Genomic DNA, 18,614 nt, shown 5'->3' on the forward strand with positions numbered 1-18,614 from the left:
AATTGAACTAGATCAATTCTAAGACACTTTTCAATTCTAAAATTATGGCTGAAAATTGTGTTTCAGATTAACTTCATCTCAGTTGCTATTCAGCATGGTCACCAGCTTAACATTTAAATACTAAATAGCAAATAATTATTTGAGAAAGCTAATGTATTATTGGCTCTAACAGGTCAGAATCATCTGGAATTCAGCTTGGAAGAGTAGTTTAAAAACTACATAGGAAACACAAAATTTAAGTTCTGAGGGTAAGACGCAGTTCTATTATACATAATTATTTCAGCAGCAAATGGGATGTAGTAGTCCCTGCAGAGTCAACACTTGGTGCCTGAAAACACGTGTTTTTCATAAGCACACAAGTCCAAAAGTTGTCTACTTCATATAATTTTAGTAACATATTCTGGCCAGCATCAATACAAGGACATGACAGATTAATTTTTCTTCTTCAGTGTCCAAGAAAACAGGTCCTTTGGATTGACTATATTTGGGAAAACTACAGTAATGCTTTAGGAATAACTATCTAGGTCCTTTGAAAAAATAAAAATGACTGTATAATATTTATCCTGAAATACTAGTCATAGACAAATAAGCTTTTTAAATATCCTTAACTACAGGATCCAGATACTGAACATATAGCACTGTGATCCGTGCCTAAAATATCCCTCATCTCCTGCTTATTTCAGAGAGAGAAATGAGAATGGGATCAATTTCTCCATATTTATAATTTCAGGCAACCACATAGGTTGGCAATATTTCAGGTGACCCTTCTGACCCAGGAAAGGGTATTACATATCAGATACTTTAAAGAAAAAGCAAAGTAGGGAACATCTGGTATTTTGAATACAGTCTGACTTGATTTGGATACAATTTACGTCTGGAAGATATTATTCAGTATTCATAGTGAGATCATCTGATTCATGCTGTTTTCATAACCAAATTTCCCTCTGGAGCAAAAACTCATATGTGGTTACTAAACACACAAGTGTTACTAAGAATTCTTTAATCACCTTGGAATGAAGCTGACCAAGGTAGATTATATGAAATACATATATATTCTTTCTCTGTACATGTACACATCTATTCATCCACATATATATATGTATACACACATATATTCATATTACACCCAGGTATTTTAGATCTTGTTCACAGAAGTGAATATTCCAGACAAAGGAATTAAATTTCTAAATAAATAATTCTCAGCATATGGCTCTTCTAGAAACCTGGTATAATCTTTGAAGTTTCCCCTCAACCCAACTTCAAATTGGTATGTTTTCATTAATATCTAACATAAGAGTTTAAACTGTTTTAGTTTTTTAGCTCAATGCCTGTTTCCCAATATCTACTAAGATTCTCAGTGACCACCCACCACCAAAAAAAAAAAAAAGGTCAGATTACACAGAAAACCAGACTTAAACATAAAGACTTCAACTTTCATATAGTTTGTCAAGTTTTTTAGGTGGGAATACAAAGAAGTAACTTATTGTGATTAAGAGGTATGATTAATCATTCCTAGTAAAATTGCGGTTATTTTTTGCTTTGCTCAGAAGAACAAAAACTTTCCATCTCTCACTTAATTCCGAAATACATGAGAAGAAGAATGAAGAAGAAGTCATTACACTTACCTAGTTACCCAAACTTGGGCATGCAGGCCTCTTTATCCTTGTCAAAGTCAGGCTTTTAATGTCCAAGTTCTGTTAAAAACTACACTTTGCTCTTACATCTCCACTTTCCTGTTGATGTCCAAATTTCTATCACATCAACCTGGGCTCACACTCTCCAAACTGATCACTCCCTTCATGTAAGGTCATAGCGCTGCTCCCCAAATTATTTTAATAAAACCCAAAGGTGATGGTAATATTACCCTTGTTAGATACTTTCAGTGAGTTCAATGAATTCCACGTGTCTTAGCCTGGCAGAGAAAGGCCTTTCAACTTGGCACCACCCTCGATCCTACAACTCCCTTCCTCGAAGCCCTCCCCCTCCAGCCATGCTCTGCTTCTAGATGAGCTTTTCCCTTGCCTGGATCTCATTCCTCTTCTCCTTCATCTGTATATACCCAATTCAAACAGCAGTTACTCTGTATCCTTCCTGAACCATCCTCAGCAGAGTTCTTCTGAATTCCATTGGTCTTAGTTCAAATTCTATTATTTAGCCCTTTTTTTTCTATACTATGATACTCATTTACTCCACTGGACTGAGTTTCTAGTTCATATTTGAATTCCTGATGCCTGCTGCAGAGCCTGAGATTTGTAGAAATGCCAGAAAGTATTATCTACTTTTTTAATACTTGCTTTAATTTAATCAAATCATTTATGACATAGCACCAAGGAATTTCCATTACTTTTCACAAAAAATAAATAAAGATTTTAAAAGGGCTCTGGCAGGGGTGGTGGTGATAATAACTGCAATGGCAAATAGTTATTGAGCCATTATATTGTCAGGCATGGCTGTAAATTTTCACTTGGGTCATCTCATTTTATACTCATAACAATGCTATGAAACCTGTTAATTATTTCTGCATTTTCATCCAGGTGAAGAAACTAAAGCAGAAAACTGCTGACAGGTCTAAGGTCAGCTGCACCGCAGAATGCCTGTTCTTAACCACTAGTGCCTACGTACAGATCAGGAACATGCAAAGACCTCGGGTCAGATAAATATTTAATATATTAATCCTTTTTAAATAGAAAGAAATATAAATTTTAATTTGAGATCAAAATATTATACCAAGAATAAAATAATCAAGTAAGGATCTTTAGTTGTCAGGACCACTTATTCAGAAGCAAGTGGAAATAAAACTCTTCATAACAGATTCTAGAATTCATTTTCACATCCTTTCAGCTTTTCAGTGCATGAAGTACAAAGGCAGAGCCCTTCGTGAAACTATATCACAAAATCCACTGTGAGACAAATGAACTGACATTTTTTTGTTCACATATAGTAGTAAATCATCACTAACAAATCACTGTGATAAGAAGGAAAAGAAAACAAGTGATCTTTCAGTCTAAACAGTTCATAATAAATTCTATTCTGGAGGTACTGGGTCAATATTCCTGGAACTTTAACAAATTAAATAGATAACTCCCACTCAGTCTTTCTCTACATTCTTTAAGGCAGTACCAGTCTTAGGTTAAGTGATATAAGGACTGTAACCAAGGCAATTTCTCTACTTTGGTCTGGGATATAATCAAATTGTAAGTTACTTAAAACATCTACACAACCTCAATAAATACAGTAACATTTTTGACGAAGACCAGAAGTAGATCCTGCTGCTTTTTTCTAGGAAACAATAATGAATTGTAGTTTTGTTAGGGTACCTTAAAGCAATTCTCATTATGCTTTTTCTTAATGACCACTGGTAGTTGTGAAGGTGGAAGTGGTAATAAAAACACCTCAACTACTATTTGTTAGGGGCTTTCCTGGTAGCTCAGCTGGTAAGACATCTGCCTACAGTACAGGAACCCAGGTTCAAGTCCTGGGTCGGGAAGATCCCCTGGAGTAGGACATGGAAACCCACTCCAGTATTCTTGCCTGGAGAATCCCATGGACAGAGGAGCCTCGTGGGCTACAAGTCCATAGGGTCACAAAAATAGAGTCAGACACAACTAAAGCGACTTAGTATGCACGCACACCATTTGTTAAGACACGAATACTTACCAAGCACAATACATACATCACCTGATTGAATTTTCAAGACAACTGATGGGAAAGTGTTATTACTCCTATTTCACAAATAAAGACACTGAGACTTGGAGAGATTAAGTAATTTGTCTAAGACTATCTTGTGGGCAATCTGCCAAAAGCTGACAGAGCTGATTTGAATCTTGGCCTTTCTAACTCCAAATCCTGAGCTTAACTACAAAATCACTATTTTTTCCTCTAAAATGAGACTCTGAAGATAAGTAATAATTTAAATGAGTCATATTCCTCATCTGTAACTTCTGTAGAACAATAGACTTTCATCTGAAAGACTGTCTATTTGTTACCAGCCAGGAATTCCTCCTTCCTAGACAAACCTGAGACTGATTATAAAAACCCGAGTGTCTGCTAACCACCTGCACTACACAGAAAGCCCTGAGGTGATCATTCACACATACAAGAGGACCCTCAAAAGTATGGGGCATAAGTCAAGGAAACATCCAGGGTCCTGATGTAAAATAGTTCTCTTACAATGTTTTAGGAAGAGGAAAAAAAATGTTTTAAAAGAAACAATGAAATGCAAATGAACAAGTTAATTCTCAAAGTAGAAAGATCTTTATTCAAAACAAGTAGGTTTATCACTAGTACTGAAAATTATTAACTATATTATATAGAAGATTCCATATATTTATGCAGTGTCCAGGGGTAATATAATGAAGCAAAAACTGCAATAATTCTTTTTTTTTTTCCCCCAAATCACTAGATTCCTAGTGGAAAACCTCTGTATTACTTTCAAATTACTCCAAAATTTGGGGGCTGGAAATAACAAACATTTATCATCTTATAGCTTTCTATGGGTCAGGCAGGTGGGAGTGGCTTATCTAGGTGGGCTGGCTCAGAGACTCTTGCAAGGTTGCAGTCAGGGGTCAACCAAGGCTGTAGTCACTCAAGGCTTGACTGGGGAAGATCCACTTTTAAGCTCTCTCACACTGGCACCTATGACATGGCAGCAAGTTTTCCCCAGGCCAAGCAAACCACAGAGAGTGAGTGTACCCAAGATAGAGGCTGAAGTCTTTAATCTTCGAAGGGATGTACCATCACATCTGCCATGTTACATTCCTTGGCAGCTACTGACCAGGACCAGCCCACACTCAAGGGAAGGGGAACACAAAGGATTATGAATTCTAGGAGGTGGGATCAACGGGGGCCATCTTGACAGCCTCTATTCTGTTTTGATTTTAAATGCTAAGACTAAGTGATCTGTAATGACAGACTTTACAAAGGGAGGGGATATAAATGTGCTTATCTACCACCCTTGCCTCTATTTTTTTCCACTTCAAATATTTAAGTCTCTATCCACCCCAATGGGCAGAGTAAACAAAACTCTGCTCTTTCCTTATAAATGCTCTCATTTTATTCCCCTCAGTTTAACTGTTCACTCAGTCAAGATCAGGGAACAATCTTTCAGAAGACACAGTAGAATGATTTTTCTCTCATCTTATTCTCTAGCCATCTCAACATATATACACACTTGTGTACACACATACATACATACTTGTTTTAGAACACAGTCACAAACCAGAATACAAACGATCAGGTTTGACTAGCAAGAAATTTCTAGAAATACATTCAAAAGAAAAATTTCACAATTTTTATAATATGTCATAGTCCTCCTTAATGAACAGAGGATAAAACTGGAAAAAGACTGATATAAACCTTATTTTCTTATATAACTTTTCTGGTGATGAAAAGGAAAAAATATATAGTACTTCTTTGTGATATCAGAATGTAAATTACTTGATTCAAATTAGGTATGTTTATAGGCAGCAGTTCATAACTAACTTTTCAGTACTGTATACTTTTTCAAAACCTAATATATCCTCACAATATTATTGGAGACAAAATAATTTAGTTGTTTTTTTTTAAGATTGCACTTATTTTAGGTAAGTAAATTATAAAAAGAAATGTATTGCATCTGTTCAGTTTATGCTGGTTCCTTATAAACATTTTTCAAATTTACTACTATCAAATTATTTCTAAACTCTTACATGAAGGCAGTCACCTGAGCTGTTCACCAATTCTCTTCTGTGAATTCTATTCAAAAAGAGCCTCCTCCTAACTCTGTTACTTTGAGAAAGACAATGCAGACTATAAAAGTGTCACAGGCTACAGCTGCTGATGAAATGATTTTTTAATTAGGATTGGCTGAGCTCTGGCTCAGTGGAAAGACTTTGTAATGCATGTGCTTTTATACACAGGCCTCAGAAACTCCCAATTATCAGCTATAAAAGGTATTTTTAAAATGTGATTCCAAAAGGCGTCTGTAAGAGTCTCCTAAAAGAATCTAGATCATGACAAACAATTCTAATTTGGTCTTGTGTCACTAACTCCACAGCTGGCTCAAAGAGTGGATTCCACAGATATTGCTATTTATTGAGAAGCCTTTTTAAAGACTGTACATACCTAAACTTGAATATTCCCATCATTTTTTACCAGGCTTAAGGGCTACAGTATTTCTTTAGGAGTATAATTGAGGAGTAAGGATGACTATACAATTAAGTGATGTCTTGACATTGACTGTCTACCTAATCAGAGCACATGCAGAAAAGAGAACAGTACAGGCATGTTCTCAGAGACAGAATGAAGGGAAAGGCCTGTGGCACTGGCTTGAAAGAGCTGTTAGAGCAGGCTGCCCAGGCAAGGACAAGCATCCAAGGGAATCTGGAGAGGAAAAGCCCGATGAGGAGAAGGCACAGAAAATCTGGGGTAAAAGGTGTCAAAAGACCATCTTTTTATTTTCCACTTTGCCCAGGATTGGCATTCAGGTGTATTTAGAGCAAAAGTAAAGTTTTACTTCAAAGCAGGATAGTCTAACCCACAGCTTGCAGCCAAGCCCAGACTACCTCAGCTAGACTCCAGTGTGATGTTTTCTCCTCTAAGTCAAGAGATGACATTAAATAAGAATCACGATTAGGCGAGAGATATAGATCCTCAGCAGTAGATTAGGTTCCTGTACAAGCTCAGCGGCACACTTCGAAATTCAAACGTGTAATCTAGGAAAATCACAAATCATATACCTTAGCTTTATTCTAGAAGAGTCAATGCTGAAAATGTTAATGGTGAGAATGCCAAGGGTTTACTGATGTTTTGCAGCCATGTTTCTTTAGTTCAGATTATCTATTCTTCCTGGAAATCCTTCTTTGCCTACTTATCCTACAGGAGTTAGTTTGACTGATGTTTCCTCCATAATGTTGTTCCCAATCCACCCAATTATATTGCTTCTGCTTCTGAAACCTCATAATACAGTAGTTGCCCCTTATCCACACTTGTGATTTCTGCAGTTTCAGTTACTTATGGTTAACTATGATCCAAAAATATTAAATGGAAAATTTCAGAAGTAAACAATTCCTAAATTTTAACTGCATTCTGAGTAGTGTGATGAAATCTGGAGTCTGCTGTGTCCTGCTTTTAGTTACAAATCATCCTTTGACCAGTTTATTCAGCTAGTTAGTCACTTAGTAGCCAATTTCATTACCAAACTGATTGTTACAGTATCATTGCAGTGCTTGCGTTCCAAATAACCCTTATTTTTACTTAATAATGGCTCCAAACTGCAGAAATAGTGATGCTGGCAATTCAGATATGCCAAAGAGAAAACTTAAAGTGATTCCTTTAAGTGAAAGGAAAGGTCATTCCTTTAAGTGAAAGGAAAGGATATTTCTCCACTTAGCAGCAAAAAATTATATGCTGATGCTACTAAGATCTATGGTAGGAAGAAATCTTCTATTCATGAAATTGTAAAGAAGGAAAAACAAATTCATGTTAGTGTTGCTGTTGCACCTCAAACTGCAGAAATTATAGCCACACAGTACGTGCTAATTGCCTAGTTAAGATGGAAAAGGCATTAAACTCATGGGTGGGAGACATAAGCAGAAACATATTCTAGTTGGTGGTAACATGTGGCACCAGAAAACATGAAGCCCACATGAAGACTTCAGCAAGGGATCCCCTAAAATGACTTATACCATTTAGTGCTTCCCAGGTGGCACTAGTGGTAAACAACCTGCACACCACTGCAGGAGACAAAGAGACACGGGTTTGATCCCTGAGACAGGAAGATCCCCTGAAGAAGGACATGGCAACCCACTCCAGTATTCTTGCGTGGAGAATCCCATGGACAGAGGAGCCTGGCAGCCTACAGTCCATAGGGTTGCAAAGAGTCGGATACGACTGAAGCAACTTAGCAAGCACACATGCAAAGGATGGTTACAAATATTTGGGAATAGGTTTGGACAGAAAAATATAAAAATTACTGCAGAGACTGGGTATGCCATTGAATAAGCCACAGCTCCATTTTTGGTAGGAATGAGGAAGTTAATTGAGAGAAATCATATCAACAAAACTTTTACTATAGTATATAGTTATGATTTTTCTATTTTTAGTTCTTGTTGCTAATCTCTTACTGTGCCTAATTTATAAATTAAATTTCATCATCAGTTCAGTTCAGTCACTCAGTCATGTCCGACTCTTTGTGACCCCATGAATTGCAGCACGCCAGGCCTCCCTGTCCATCACCAACTCCAGGAGTTTACCCACACTCACGTCCATCGAGTCAGTGATGCCATCCAGCCATCTCATCCTCTGTTGTCCCCTTCTCCTCCTGCCCCCAATCCCTCCCAGCATCAGATTCTTTTCCAATGAGTCAACTCTTTGCATGAGGTGGCCAAGTACTGGAGTTTCAGCTTTAGCATTATTCCTTCCAAAGAAATCCCAGGGCTGATCTCCTTCAGAATGGACTGGTTGGATCTCCTTGCAGTCCAAGGGACTCTCAAGAGTCTTCTCCAACACCACGGTCCCAAAGCATCAATTCTTCGGCGCTCAGCCTTCTTCATAGACCAACTCTCACATCCATACATGACCACAGGAAAAACCATAGCCTTCACTAGACGGACCTTTGTTGGCAAAGTAATGTCTCTGCTTTTGAATATGCAATCTAGGTTGGTCATAACTTTCCTTCCAAGGAGTAAGTGTCTTTTAATTTCATGGCTGCAGTCACCATCTGCAGTGATAATGAAGCTCAGAAAAATAAAATCTGACACTGTTTCCACTGTTTCCCCATCTATTTCCCATGAAGTGATGGGACCAGATGCCATGATCTTCGTTTTCTGAATGTTGAGTTTTAAGCCAACTTTTTCACTCTCCTCTTTCACTTTCATCAAGAGGCTTTTTAGTTCCTCTTCACTTTCTGCCATAAGGGTGGTGTCATCTGCATATCTGAGGTTATTGATATTTCTCCCGGCAATCTTGATTCCAGCTTGTGCTTCTTCCAGCCCAACGTTTCTCATGATGTACTCTGCATAGAAGTTAAATAAGCAGGGTGACAACATACAGCCTTGATTTACTCCTTTTCCTATTTGGAATCATTCTGTTGTTCCATGTCCAGTTCTAATGTTGCTTCCTGACCTGCATAAATGTTTTTCAAGCGGCAGGTCAGGTGGTCTGGTATTCCCATCTCTTTCAGAATTTTCCAGTTTATTGTGATAGGCATGTGTATATAGGAAAAAACCGTATATATAGGGTTTGGTACTATCTGGGGTTTCAGGCATCCACTGGGGGTCTTGGAACATATTCTCCACTGATAAGGGTAGAGAATGGTAGTCGTAGTTGTCTGTATTCCTATTATTGCAGTGCTACAAAGTGTGCAGTCTGCAAACTTTTGGTTACCAGTTTGTGATGGAACATACAAAGAAACTGAAAGAAATTAGAATTGTTAAGCACTTTGACAGTATGTCTGGTATATTTCTTAAATTGGCCTCATTTTTATCTTTTTTTTTTCTTTTAGTAACTCGTTTTTATTGTATTTTAAAAAGTATTGGCCTGGGACAGATTCGGAGTTTTGAAAAAATGGTTCCTCAACACAGATATTTTGAGCAACACTGTATTATAGCACTGATGTCATTCTATCCAGCACTGTAGTTAATTCACATCTTGCCCACTAGCTAGCCTGCCTACCTTCCTTCTTTGATCCACCACAGATGACATCATGGAAGTTTGGGGGATACAAGCTCAACAGATGATACTGATAGAAAAGGAATTTAGATTCTGTAGTTTTACATCTAAATTGAAATTTTAATATCCTCTATGAAAAACAAATGGTGACTTTGTTTTGTTTAACCCTCAATTATTTGTATTGTATGCCAGTATCCCATAATGGAAATATATTCTTTACCTTCACTTTGTGACTCATTCTATCAAGACTTCCATGATATTACACTCATAAAAAGAAAAATACACCTAATATTTGCATTGTCATTTTGCAATGAAACATGATATCACTTTATCTTTAAACAAAACAGGGGTAATAAGTTCATGGTGGCAACAGACATTAACGGACTCAGCACCAAGGCATCTGTGCTAGGCTTTCAGCCTCCTTTTTTGCTAGGCTCACTGTTTTAGATACGAAGCTATGTAACCAACAGATGCCCTGAAACCCCTTCTTAAAATTTGTATGGTGGTCAGAATGTCACTGTAATAAAGACAGACTGAAGCATAGGTGATTTGAGGATGATCCGGCCTCATCCAGAGTTTAATTATATTTACATAGTGGTAGCCTGGCTGTTGCGTGGCAGATGTGCTCTTGGCAGTCCTCAAACTGCCTGGCTTCTCCTACAGTCCCTCCCTCAAGCCATACTCAAACCCAAGCAGTCCAACATTGTTGACTAGCCAAGGATAAGAGAAACTGGCAATCCTAAACAATGCTTTTCTCCTTTGTTGAATATGACCAAAATAAAAGCAGTGATACCTACAATCAACCAATTTTTATAGCTAAATACTACAGAAATATGAAATACTTCCATAGCAGTCCCCAGATTATACCTAGTGAGTTTCTTTAGGTAGGTTCTTTCTTCTATCACCTTCTGTTCTTTCTTATAGTTTTTGTAACTGGCAATGAACAGTGATTATAATGGTTGAGAAGAAAAAAGAAAGAAAAATAGTTAAAAAGTCATTTTAGAATCACAGCTTGAACTTGCATTAGAAAATTATAGTCATGCATATTAATTCTTCTAATTTCCTATTATTTAAGTAGGGAGTTAGGTAGATCAGGTACTTGGAAAAAAAATAAGTGAAACTATTTTAAATACGACCACAGCTTTTTTATAGGAGAATCAAAGACTGGAGCTGGATAGCTGAAAAACATAACCTCTAAATTTAATCCTCTAATAACAGTGCTTAAGGCACATTTTAATCCATGGATTTTACTCAAAGATCAAATACAAATTTATCAATTTTCAAATTAATTTTTCCTTAAAATCTTGAAAATTTGAGGTTCTAAAACTCATTTTCAATTTGGTTAGTCTTTTCTCTATTTTCTTATCATTAAAAAAGTTATTTCATAATTCATATAATAATCTCTAAACATCACTACTTTGTAAAAAGCAAAATAATTTCCTGTATGTATTATATATCAATGATCTAATAAATGGATTTTTAAAAGTCCTTCTTTCAGGTACCATGACAGTAGTTACCAAACAAAAATTAGTAATGATTGTAAACAGGAAATGCAATACAGGAATGACCCTTGAAGCGCATTTGTAATCAGGAAAAAGACAGTTTGTGTATCTATAGGTGTAACACTGTAAATATTTTAGCTTTATCTGATTATAAGCTTCTTCACATTCTAATACATATAAGCTGCTTTCTCATTTTTCATTTGACATTACTTAAGACAAATAATCACTCCTAAGTACAAAGCTTGCAAAGCCAGGAACAAATGCCAAGAATCACCACTAAAATAGGACATTGTGTTACAAATCTAGTGTACTCTTGACCTGTGAAGAGTTCACTAAGGGATATAATCCCATTTGTACTTACTTTCTATCATTTAATTTGTCATTTTTTTTTTCTCTATCCTTTCTCTCAATAGTGTAAGTTCTGTAATACAAGGTATCTTGTCTTTTTGTTCATACTATACCCCCAGGGTTTAGAAAAATGTTTTGCACATAAACTACTCACATAGTTTTTAAATGAATCATCTTATTTTAGGAGAGATAACTTTTAAAGACAATAAAAGCTCCATTATTTTTCATTTTCCTGTAATTAAGTACCATCGAGAGTGATATACATCATGACTAGGCTTATTTGCCTCATGCTAATAAAGCAATTTATATGCCTTTGAAGCTGTAAACTAAAGAGTTAAATGAATTAAACTTAATGTTTTCAAATACCCCACAAATATTTAAAAGGCAAACTAATTAAGTAAAAACAAGCTGAAAAAACAGATAAGATCTATGAAAAAAAATGTTCATTTTCTCATGGACTCCATAAGAATATATAACATTTATATACAGGCCATTTCACTGAAAATCATATATATTTATATATTCTTGGCTTGTATGATTTTTAAGCACTGTGGAACATTATTATATTTGGTGAACTACTGATATTTTCCAAAGTCAAAAAGAGTAACTGGGTTTGAAGAAATCTTAGAAATCACTTGGCTCCCCTATTGATTTTTATAGATATGGAAATTGATATCCAGAGTGGCCAAGATCACAAAGACTACAGTGGACCCAGATCTGCTAATTCTCAGCCCAGAGCGAATTTAAAACATCATACTGATAAACAGACATGAGAAAGCTAATATACCACAGAAGATCTTTCTGTATACTACTGCGCTTTACCTATACTGGGTACTTATTGATCTTTTCTAATTTCTGAACACACTGTAGTGATTTGGTGTGTAAAAAACATATTCAAATTAGCATGGGGCAAACTATATCCCTACTTCTGGCTTTCAGAAAAAGAACATAGGAAGTAATACTCTTTTACCAATTTATCATTTTCTTTCTACTAAATAGACCCCTCAGACTAATTCTGTGGTCCATGATGTTAATTCCAGGCTCACAAGACTGGTACCCTACTGGAGTTCAGTGAGTGCCTCGTTAAATAGTTCATTTTGGTGTTTCCTACTGCTTCTCAATAGATCTTATTGTATGAACAATTCTCCTAACATTGAACTTTTTGTTTTTAACTGCTCTATTCTAAGCTGCATGATCTGCCATTCCAGTGGCACTTAGAGTACTTTGTGGCTAGGAGAAAAAGAGGTGTAGCCTACCATGTTATGTGTAAGGCTTACTATCAACTCTGGGGTTCAGCAGGTAGAACAGATTGTTCTCCAGGCCAACCATGAGTACCTGTATACAATTCCAGATGTCACTAGTTGAGAGACAAAGAGCCAAAAGCAGGGTTGCTATTGTTCAGAACCATATTAAGTAGCTAGAAGGCAGCACTATAACTGCTCCCAACAAAACCTGGGAATTCTAGAAGATATGGTCCAGAACGTTATTGGACCTTATGGAATTTCTTTGACTGTAAAATCTCCCAGAAGTTACTTTTCATGATATTTGTACTTATTTAGACTTTGTTTCCATGCAAAAAATGTCAAAGGCAACTTACACTAAAGGCATACATATGACCATGGGTAAAGTATAAACTAACTATAGGAAACCAGTAGAGTGGTAATTTTATTGGAACAGAAACCATTTCTCCAATATAATTCCTTTAAACAAATAAAAATGCTTAAATGCATCTTAGGTTTTTTTCTATTAGGGTACTTCATTCAACATATATGCAGTGATCAGAGCAAAAGTATCAGAGGACTCAGGCTAGGTGACATAATGGAAGTCACGTGGATTATGAAGACCATGGTGCAAGATCACAGTTACGTTCTGCCAGTTTCAGATCAACCTATCTAAGCCTGAGTTTTCTTATCCTTAAAATGAAGCTAGTCTGCTTCATAAATTGCTTTGAACAGAAAACAAAATAACTATACAAATATAAATAGGATATGAATTTCCCTCAAGAACCTTGCAATCTAGTTAAGAGAAAGACTATAATCTAGAGGGAGAAAGTAATGAGTTTGCTAAGAGTTATGATAAGATGCTTTGGGAATATAGAAGAAAGAGATTTTCCATCTAGCTGGTAACAAGAAGAAGTACATATTGGATGTATATGTTTGCTATGGTTAGGAAATAAAAATTATTTTGTTTCAAAAAAAAAAAAAAGGAGGGTGATGTGTGTGTTGGGGGAAAAAGGGGGCATGTAGGGTGAGGAGTGTGTCTTGGATTAGTAATATTTAGTATTATTGAAGGTGAGCTAGCAAAGTCAAGGAGAGAGGTGATGGTACACAGCTTGACAGCCAGTGGAGACATAAACCCCTAATTCAACTTCACAGGACAGGACTAAGGAACAAAATCAACAGAAAACCTACTACAGTTCTATTCAAACCAATATTCAAAGCAAGTTAGAAAAAGTGACTTTTCATATCTAATTAATGTAATGACTCTCACTATGGCTTAAAAGAGATAAAAGCCCTGCTAAGGAACACTTTCTTCTATACTTGTTCTGAGAGAGTAACTGCCTCTAAGGTAAAGCCCTGGAAGCCCTCCCATTACCCCAAGTCTTGCCAATGATTCTCAGGCAAGAATGGCTTCAAGCAGAGAATTCAAGTGTAGATTTGAACCTTCAGGTCACCATTTACTTGTCTTTTCCACTTCAGTCAGGCACCACCCTAAGAGAAAAGGTTCATTCTAATTTCTAATGGAAATAATCTTTGTGGTTCAGTTATCTTTCCAACTGCAATCACATGGTTTCACTTTGATTTTTCAGCAATGACAGAAGCTTTCAGAACATGTTTGGATGCTGAGAAACAAGATGTTTTAGTGACTTTGTAATCTTTAAAATCTCATCTTTTTAAAATTAAAGAAACAAAGAAAAGGGTCCTACAGAAAAAATACACAAGACATCAGGAAGGATCAAAAGATGGAGGTTAGAAAGGAGGCAAACAATGAATAAAGTGTAATATTAAAAGCTCTTTTGCAATTCCAGGCAGCCTAAGGGAAATTACTATAGTTCTCTTTCTCTCTGGTATGTTTTTAAAGAGAAAAAAGTGATTCTCAGGGGAGCTGCTGCTAAGTTGCTTTAGTCGTGTCCAACTCTGTGCGATCCCATAGATGGCAGCCCACCAGGCTCCCCCATCCCTGGGATTCTCCAGGCAAGAACACTGGAGTGGGTTGCCATTTCCTTCTCCTCTCAGGGGAGAGTAACACAGAAAGGAAAGAGGAAAACATCTGGCTGTGGGCCATGATTTAGCATTCACCATAAAATGAGACTCTGTTTCTGTTTCTCAAAGGTCATTGTTTTTTCCAAGCAGACACAGGCTCTACTTACATGAAGTCAATTATAATAAAGAGACACAAGACATAAGGAAGAGATCTAGACAAGTAACTCCAAAGAAAGGGCAAAGATGTAAAAATCAAATTCTACTCTAAAATATTATTAAAACAAAACTCTGTATAACCAAACTAGCTCTCACTTCCTAGCAACAGCTCACTTATCTCAAACAAAATACAATATAGTAAAATCTAGTTATAAAAATTCCTTGCCTTTCTGATGGTGTATTTAACCGGTAATTAATCCAAATTTATGCCAATGATAGACACCCAAGTTCTCCTTTTAAAAACAAAGAATCTTATAATAACATCATCCACCTAGGTGGATGTGAAATGAAGACAACCCTCTAATTCTTTTTACATGAAATGTTAATGGGAAAGTAACATTTGTCATCTGCCTGGAGAAAATTTCTTATGAAAACAACAGTAAAAAGGTTTTAAAAGGAAAAAAATGCCATGCATCTTAAAACAGAAGTCAAATTTAGTTTTACTTAAATGGCTGTGCCTTTATTTCAACTTTCAGCTATGATTTTTAAAAGGTATATTCAAACCATCAGTTTTCTTGCATATCCAAGTCAAAAAGAAGGGAGACCTGAAAAGTATCCTAGATACCAAAACAGGTTAAGAAGACTCATAAGATCAAAGATGATATTGTAATGTTTCCTTCTCATGTGTTAGAAAACAATTTCTAAAGGGAATGCAAGTTTCTGTATTCCTGGAACCTCTAAATTATTTGTACTGGGAAACACTCTGTCAAATACACAGAACATTAATCTGTCAAGGATCCTACCTAGACACAGAGAGGGTATGTTGGCAATCAGATTGGACATCTTTGGGATCTTTTACTTTCCAATTTACTAGTTGAGGACTTTGCCCTGAGAATCACCAGTGATGACAAGGTAGTGAAACAGGATTTGTTACTGTCATGGTATTGTCTGTAAAAGTTTTAAATTTATGGAATCCTTTTTCTTCGGGTGGGGGGAGGGGGGGAGGAGGATTAGAAGGATAAGATTCTCGGTTGAAAAGATAACCTTTTAAAGTAAAGGGAAGATGCAGGAGAAAAATTACACCATATATCAAGACGATTATTTACGATAATCCACATTCTGAAACTAAGGAAACTGTGTATAAATAATGTCTGGATTTTTCCCTTGCTAGCACATATAATTCTTAACTCTGGACTTTCTCCCTCAGAATTACTTCTTGTCCCAAATAATTTCAAAATCACTTTTGAATGTTACTTGTGTGTGTTTTTTTTTTCCTCCTTTTAAATAGAGGGTGTTTTGTTTTGTTTTTTTTTCCTGGAGCAGTTTTAGGTTCACAGCAAAATTTAGCAGAAGATACAGCATTCCCATATATCTCCTATCCCCTTTCAGACCCCCCCCCCCACCCCTTTATCAATATCCCACATCAAAGTGGTACATTTGCTACAATTGATGAATTTACACTGGCACATCATCATCCCCCAAAGTCCATAGTTTATTTTAGGGTGCACTCTTTGTGTTTATTCTGTGGGTTTTGACAAATATATGACAGGTATTCGCAATTACAGTAACACAGAATGGTTTCACCCACTCATCCCTCCTTTCCAAAGAATCTGGGCATTTAAAAAGTCTTTTTTGAAGCACTGTGTTTAATCATAGACAAGATCCCCCCACAAAAAATTTTAGACAAGTACTAAATTACCCACTGTTTCCCACAAGAAAAACAAAATAAGCAAAGCGTTCATCAACAGAAGGCTAATTAAGGGGCAAACAAAATGCTTTCCTAGTAGCAAGCAAGATTAACAAAAAATCAATTTGCTTTTAGTGTCATCTAAAAGCAAAGAAAAGAATAAGAAACCAAACTATAAGACAACAGAATTCAATCACTGTACACTCAGAATTTACGTTTTCCTGTTCTTGAATTCCCTTTTGGATGCTGAGTCTAGTCACAAAGGGCAAACATTTTTTTTTCCCCCACTGCAGGCTTTTTATTTTTCAACAGCCTCCTAACCTAACCTAATATTTTGCACTTGCATATATTTTCAAAAATCCAACTGTGGGCATGAAACAGAACTCATGCTTAGGTCAGAAACCTTGTCTTTAGAAGATGAAGTAATGGCAATGCTGATAACCCACAATGAGCAAGAGAAGAAAATTAGGTTCTCTATTTTCCCCCCCTTTACTCTCAGCAGAACTTCCTTCCTTATTTGATAAGGAGCAACATTTCCTTCTCCAAGGAGCAACTAGCTTAATCAATTCCCTGGAATGAGACGACCTTTCACACAGAACGTTACACTGGAATGTGACATCAGCATTCCCTCTGAGTCACAGTCTGGTCCCCACCCTTTTCTCCCAGGAAACGTGAGTCTCCTAAACTCACGGAGCGGCTCAGGTAGGGCCATGGGTCCTGAAGCCCGGAGGGCAGCCAGTCAGGAAACGTCTCCTGGAGCTAAACCACCGCTGACAATCGTCCTTTGGGACTAGTTGCCAAAGAAGGAGAACATTTTCTTTGGAAGACGAATGCAGTGCTTTGGAAGTCAAGTAATGAATGACCAAAGAGAGACAAAAAAAAAAAAAAAAAAAACCCAAAACTTCACCTTTCACGCCATCACCAGCCGCTGCTGCGAAGGAAGGACGTTAAATCAACGCTCACTCTAGACAGCCTCTTGACTGCCAAGCTGGGAAGGGAGGAGGTCTGAGCTGTCAAAAGTCTCATCAGTGACCCCAAACCACAAAGGCTTAATAAAGTTCAGCTTCCTGAGACAGGAAGAAGTAGTGTCATGGTTTCGCCCGAACTCGCCCTAAGCTCATCCTTTTCTTCTAGGGAGGCACAGGCCCAGCCAAAACATCTTAAGAAAAAGTTTCAAACACCTCCAACCGTTGGACTTGATTAGACAGGGAGAAATGTCCCGCGCCCGCCCTCGCGCGCGACTCTCAGTCGCTCCTGGGTTTCAGGAGTTAGTTGGGCCAGCGGACACCCCTCTACCCGAAGGACCGGGTACTGGGGCCCCGGGCGCCGGAGATCCCGACACCGCTCGAGCCTGACGGCCCTTGCGCCCCACCAGCCACTGGTAGCCAGGGGGCGGCGCCCCGCGCAGGTGAAGCGGCTGCTGCCAGCCACCCTACCTTCTTCACTTTGGCCTCCAAATCCATGTCTATGTGTCAGAGGGGGTTTCTCCTCCTGGCGGGGATATCACGCCCAGGATCACCTGGCGTCTGGCACCGCTGCGGGTACTGGAGGAGATGTGCCGGGACACCGGCACCACCGCCGCAGCCACTTGCCCGGCACGGTCAAACTTCCGCCGCCCAGTCGGCTGCAGCCGGCCTGCGGCGGGGACCGGGAACAAAGAGGGCCAAGCAGCCAATGACAGCCGGGCCCCTCCGGGCAGCCGCCAATCACTGAGCGCCGCACGCACCTTCGCTGCCGAGCGCGGCGCCAGCAAGGTGAGGGGCGGGGCCGCGTTCGGGGCGGTACCCTGCGGAGCTCAATTGGGTAGCCGGGAGTTGGTTTCTGAGGCTCCGCTGGGCGTCCTCACTACCTCCTCCCAAAGAATTGGAGCCCAGGCTGCCTCCAGCTGAAATGAGGAAGAGCCTTTTCCATTCAGTCAGCTTGTACCTGTTTTGCTTGGGACTTTAAATATAAATTCAGAGCAAAGAAAAAGACAAGTTGTGGGGATTGTTAGGGATCTTCGTGATGGGCATTGCACTCTATAATTGCACTCTATAATTGCACTGTTGAGTTGTGGAAAAGGCACTTGGC

The 18,614-nt window shown here is 38.0% G+C and overlaps 1 protein-coding gene across 2 annotated transcripts in view; it reads right to left on the reverse strand.

Annotated features, from left to right (window-relative positions):
* Positions 1-18,196, reverse strand: part of TES (testin LIM domain protein) — a 56,053-nt gene extending 37,857 nt beyond the window's left edge. Inside the window, exon 1 of one of the 2 annotated variants that reach the window (XM_019958731.2) lies at positions 17,981-18,196. In XM_019958731.2, the coding sequence (XP_019814290.1) occupies positions 17,981-18,007 (27 nt within the window). In that variant the 5' untranslated portion in view covers positions 18,008-18,196. Of the gene's footprint in view, positions 1-17,451; positions 17,674-17,980 lie in introns of those variants that run through there. The other variant, XM_019958732.2, reaches the window with a different exon arrangement.
* Positions 18,197-18,614: the final 418 nt, after the last annotated feature.

The sequence above is a fragment of the Bos indicus genome, chromosome 4, assembly GCF_029378745.1.
Source record: "Bos indicus isolate NIAB-ARS_2022 breed Sahiwal x Tharparkar chromosome 4, NIAB-ARS_B.indTharparkar_mat_pri_1.0, whole genome shotgun sequence".
Lineage (NCBI taxonomy): Eukaryota > Metazoa > Chordata > Mammalia > Artiodactyla > Bovidae > Bos > Bos indicus.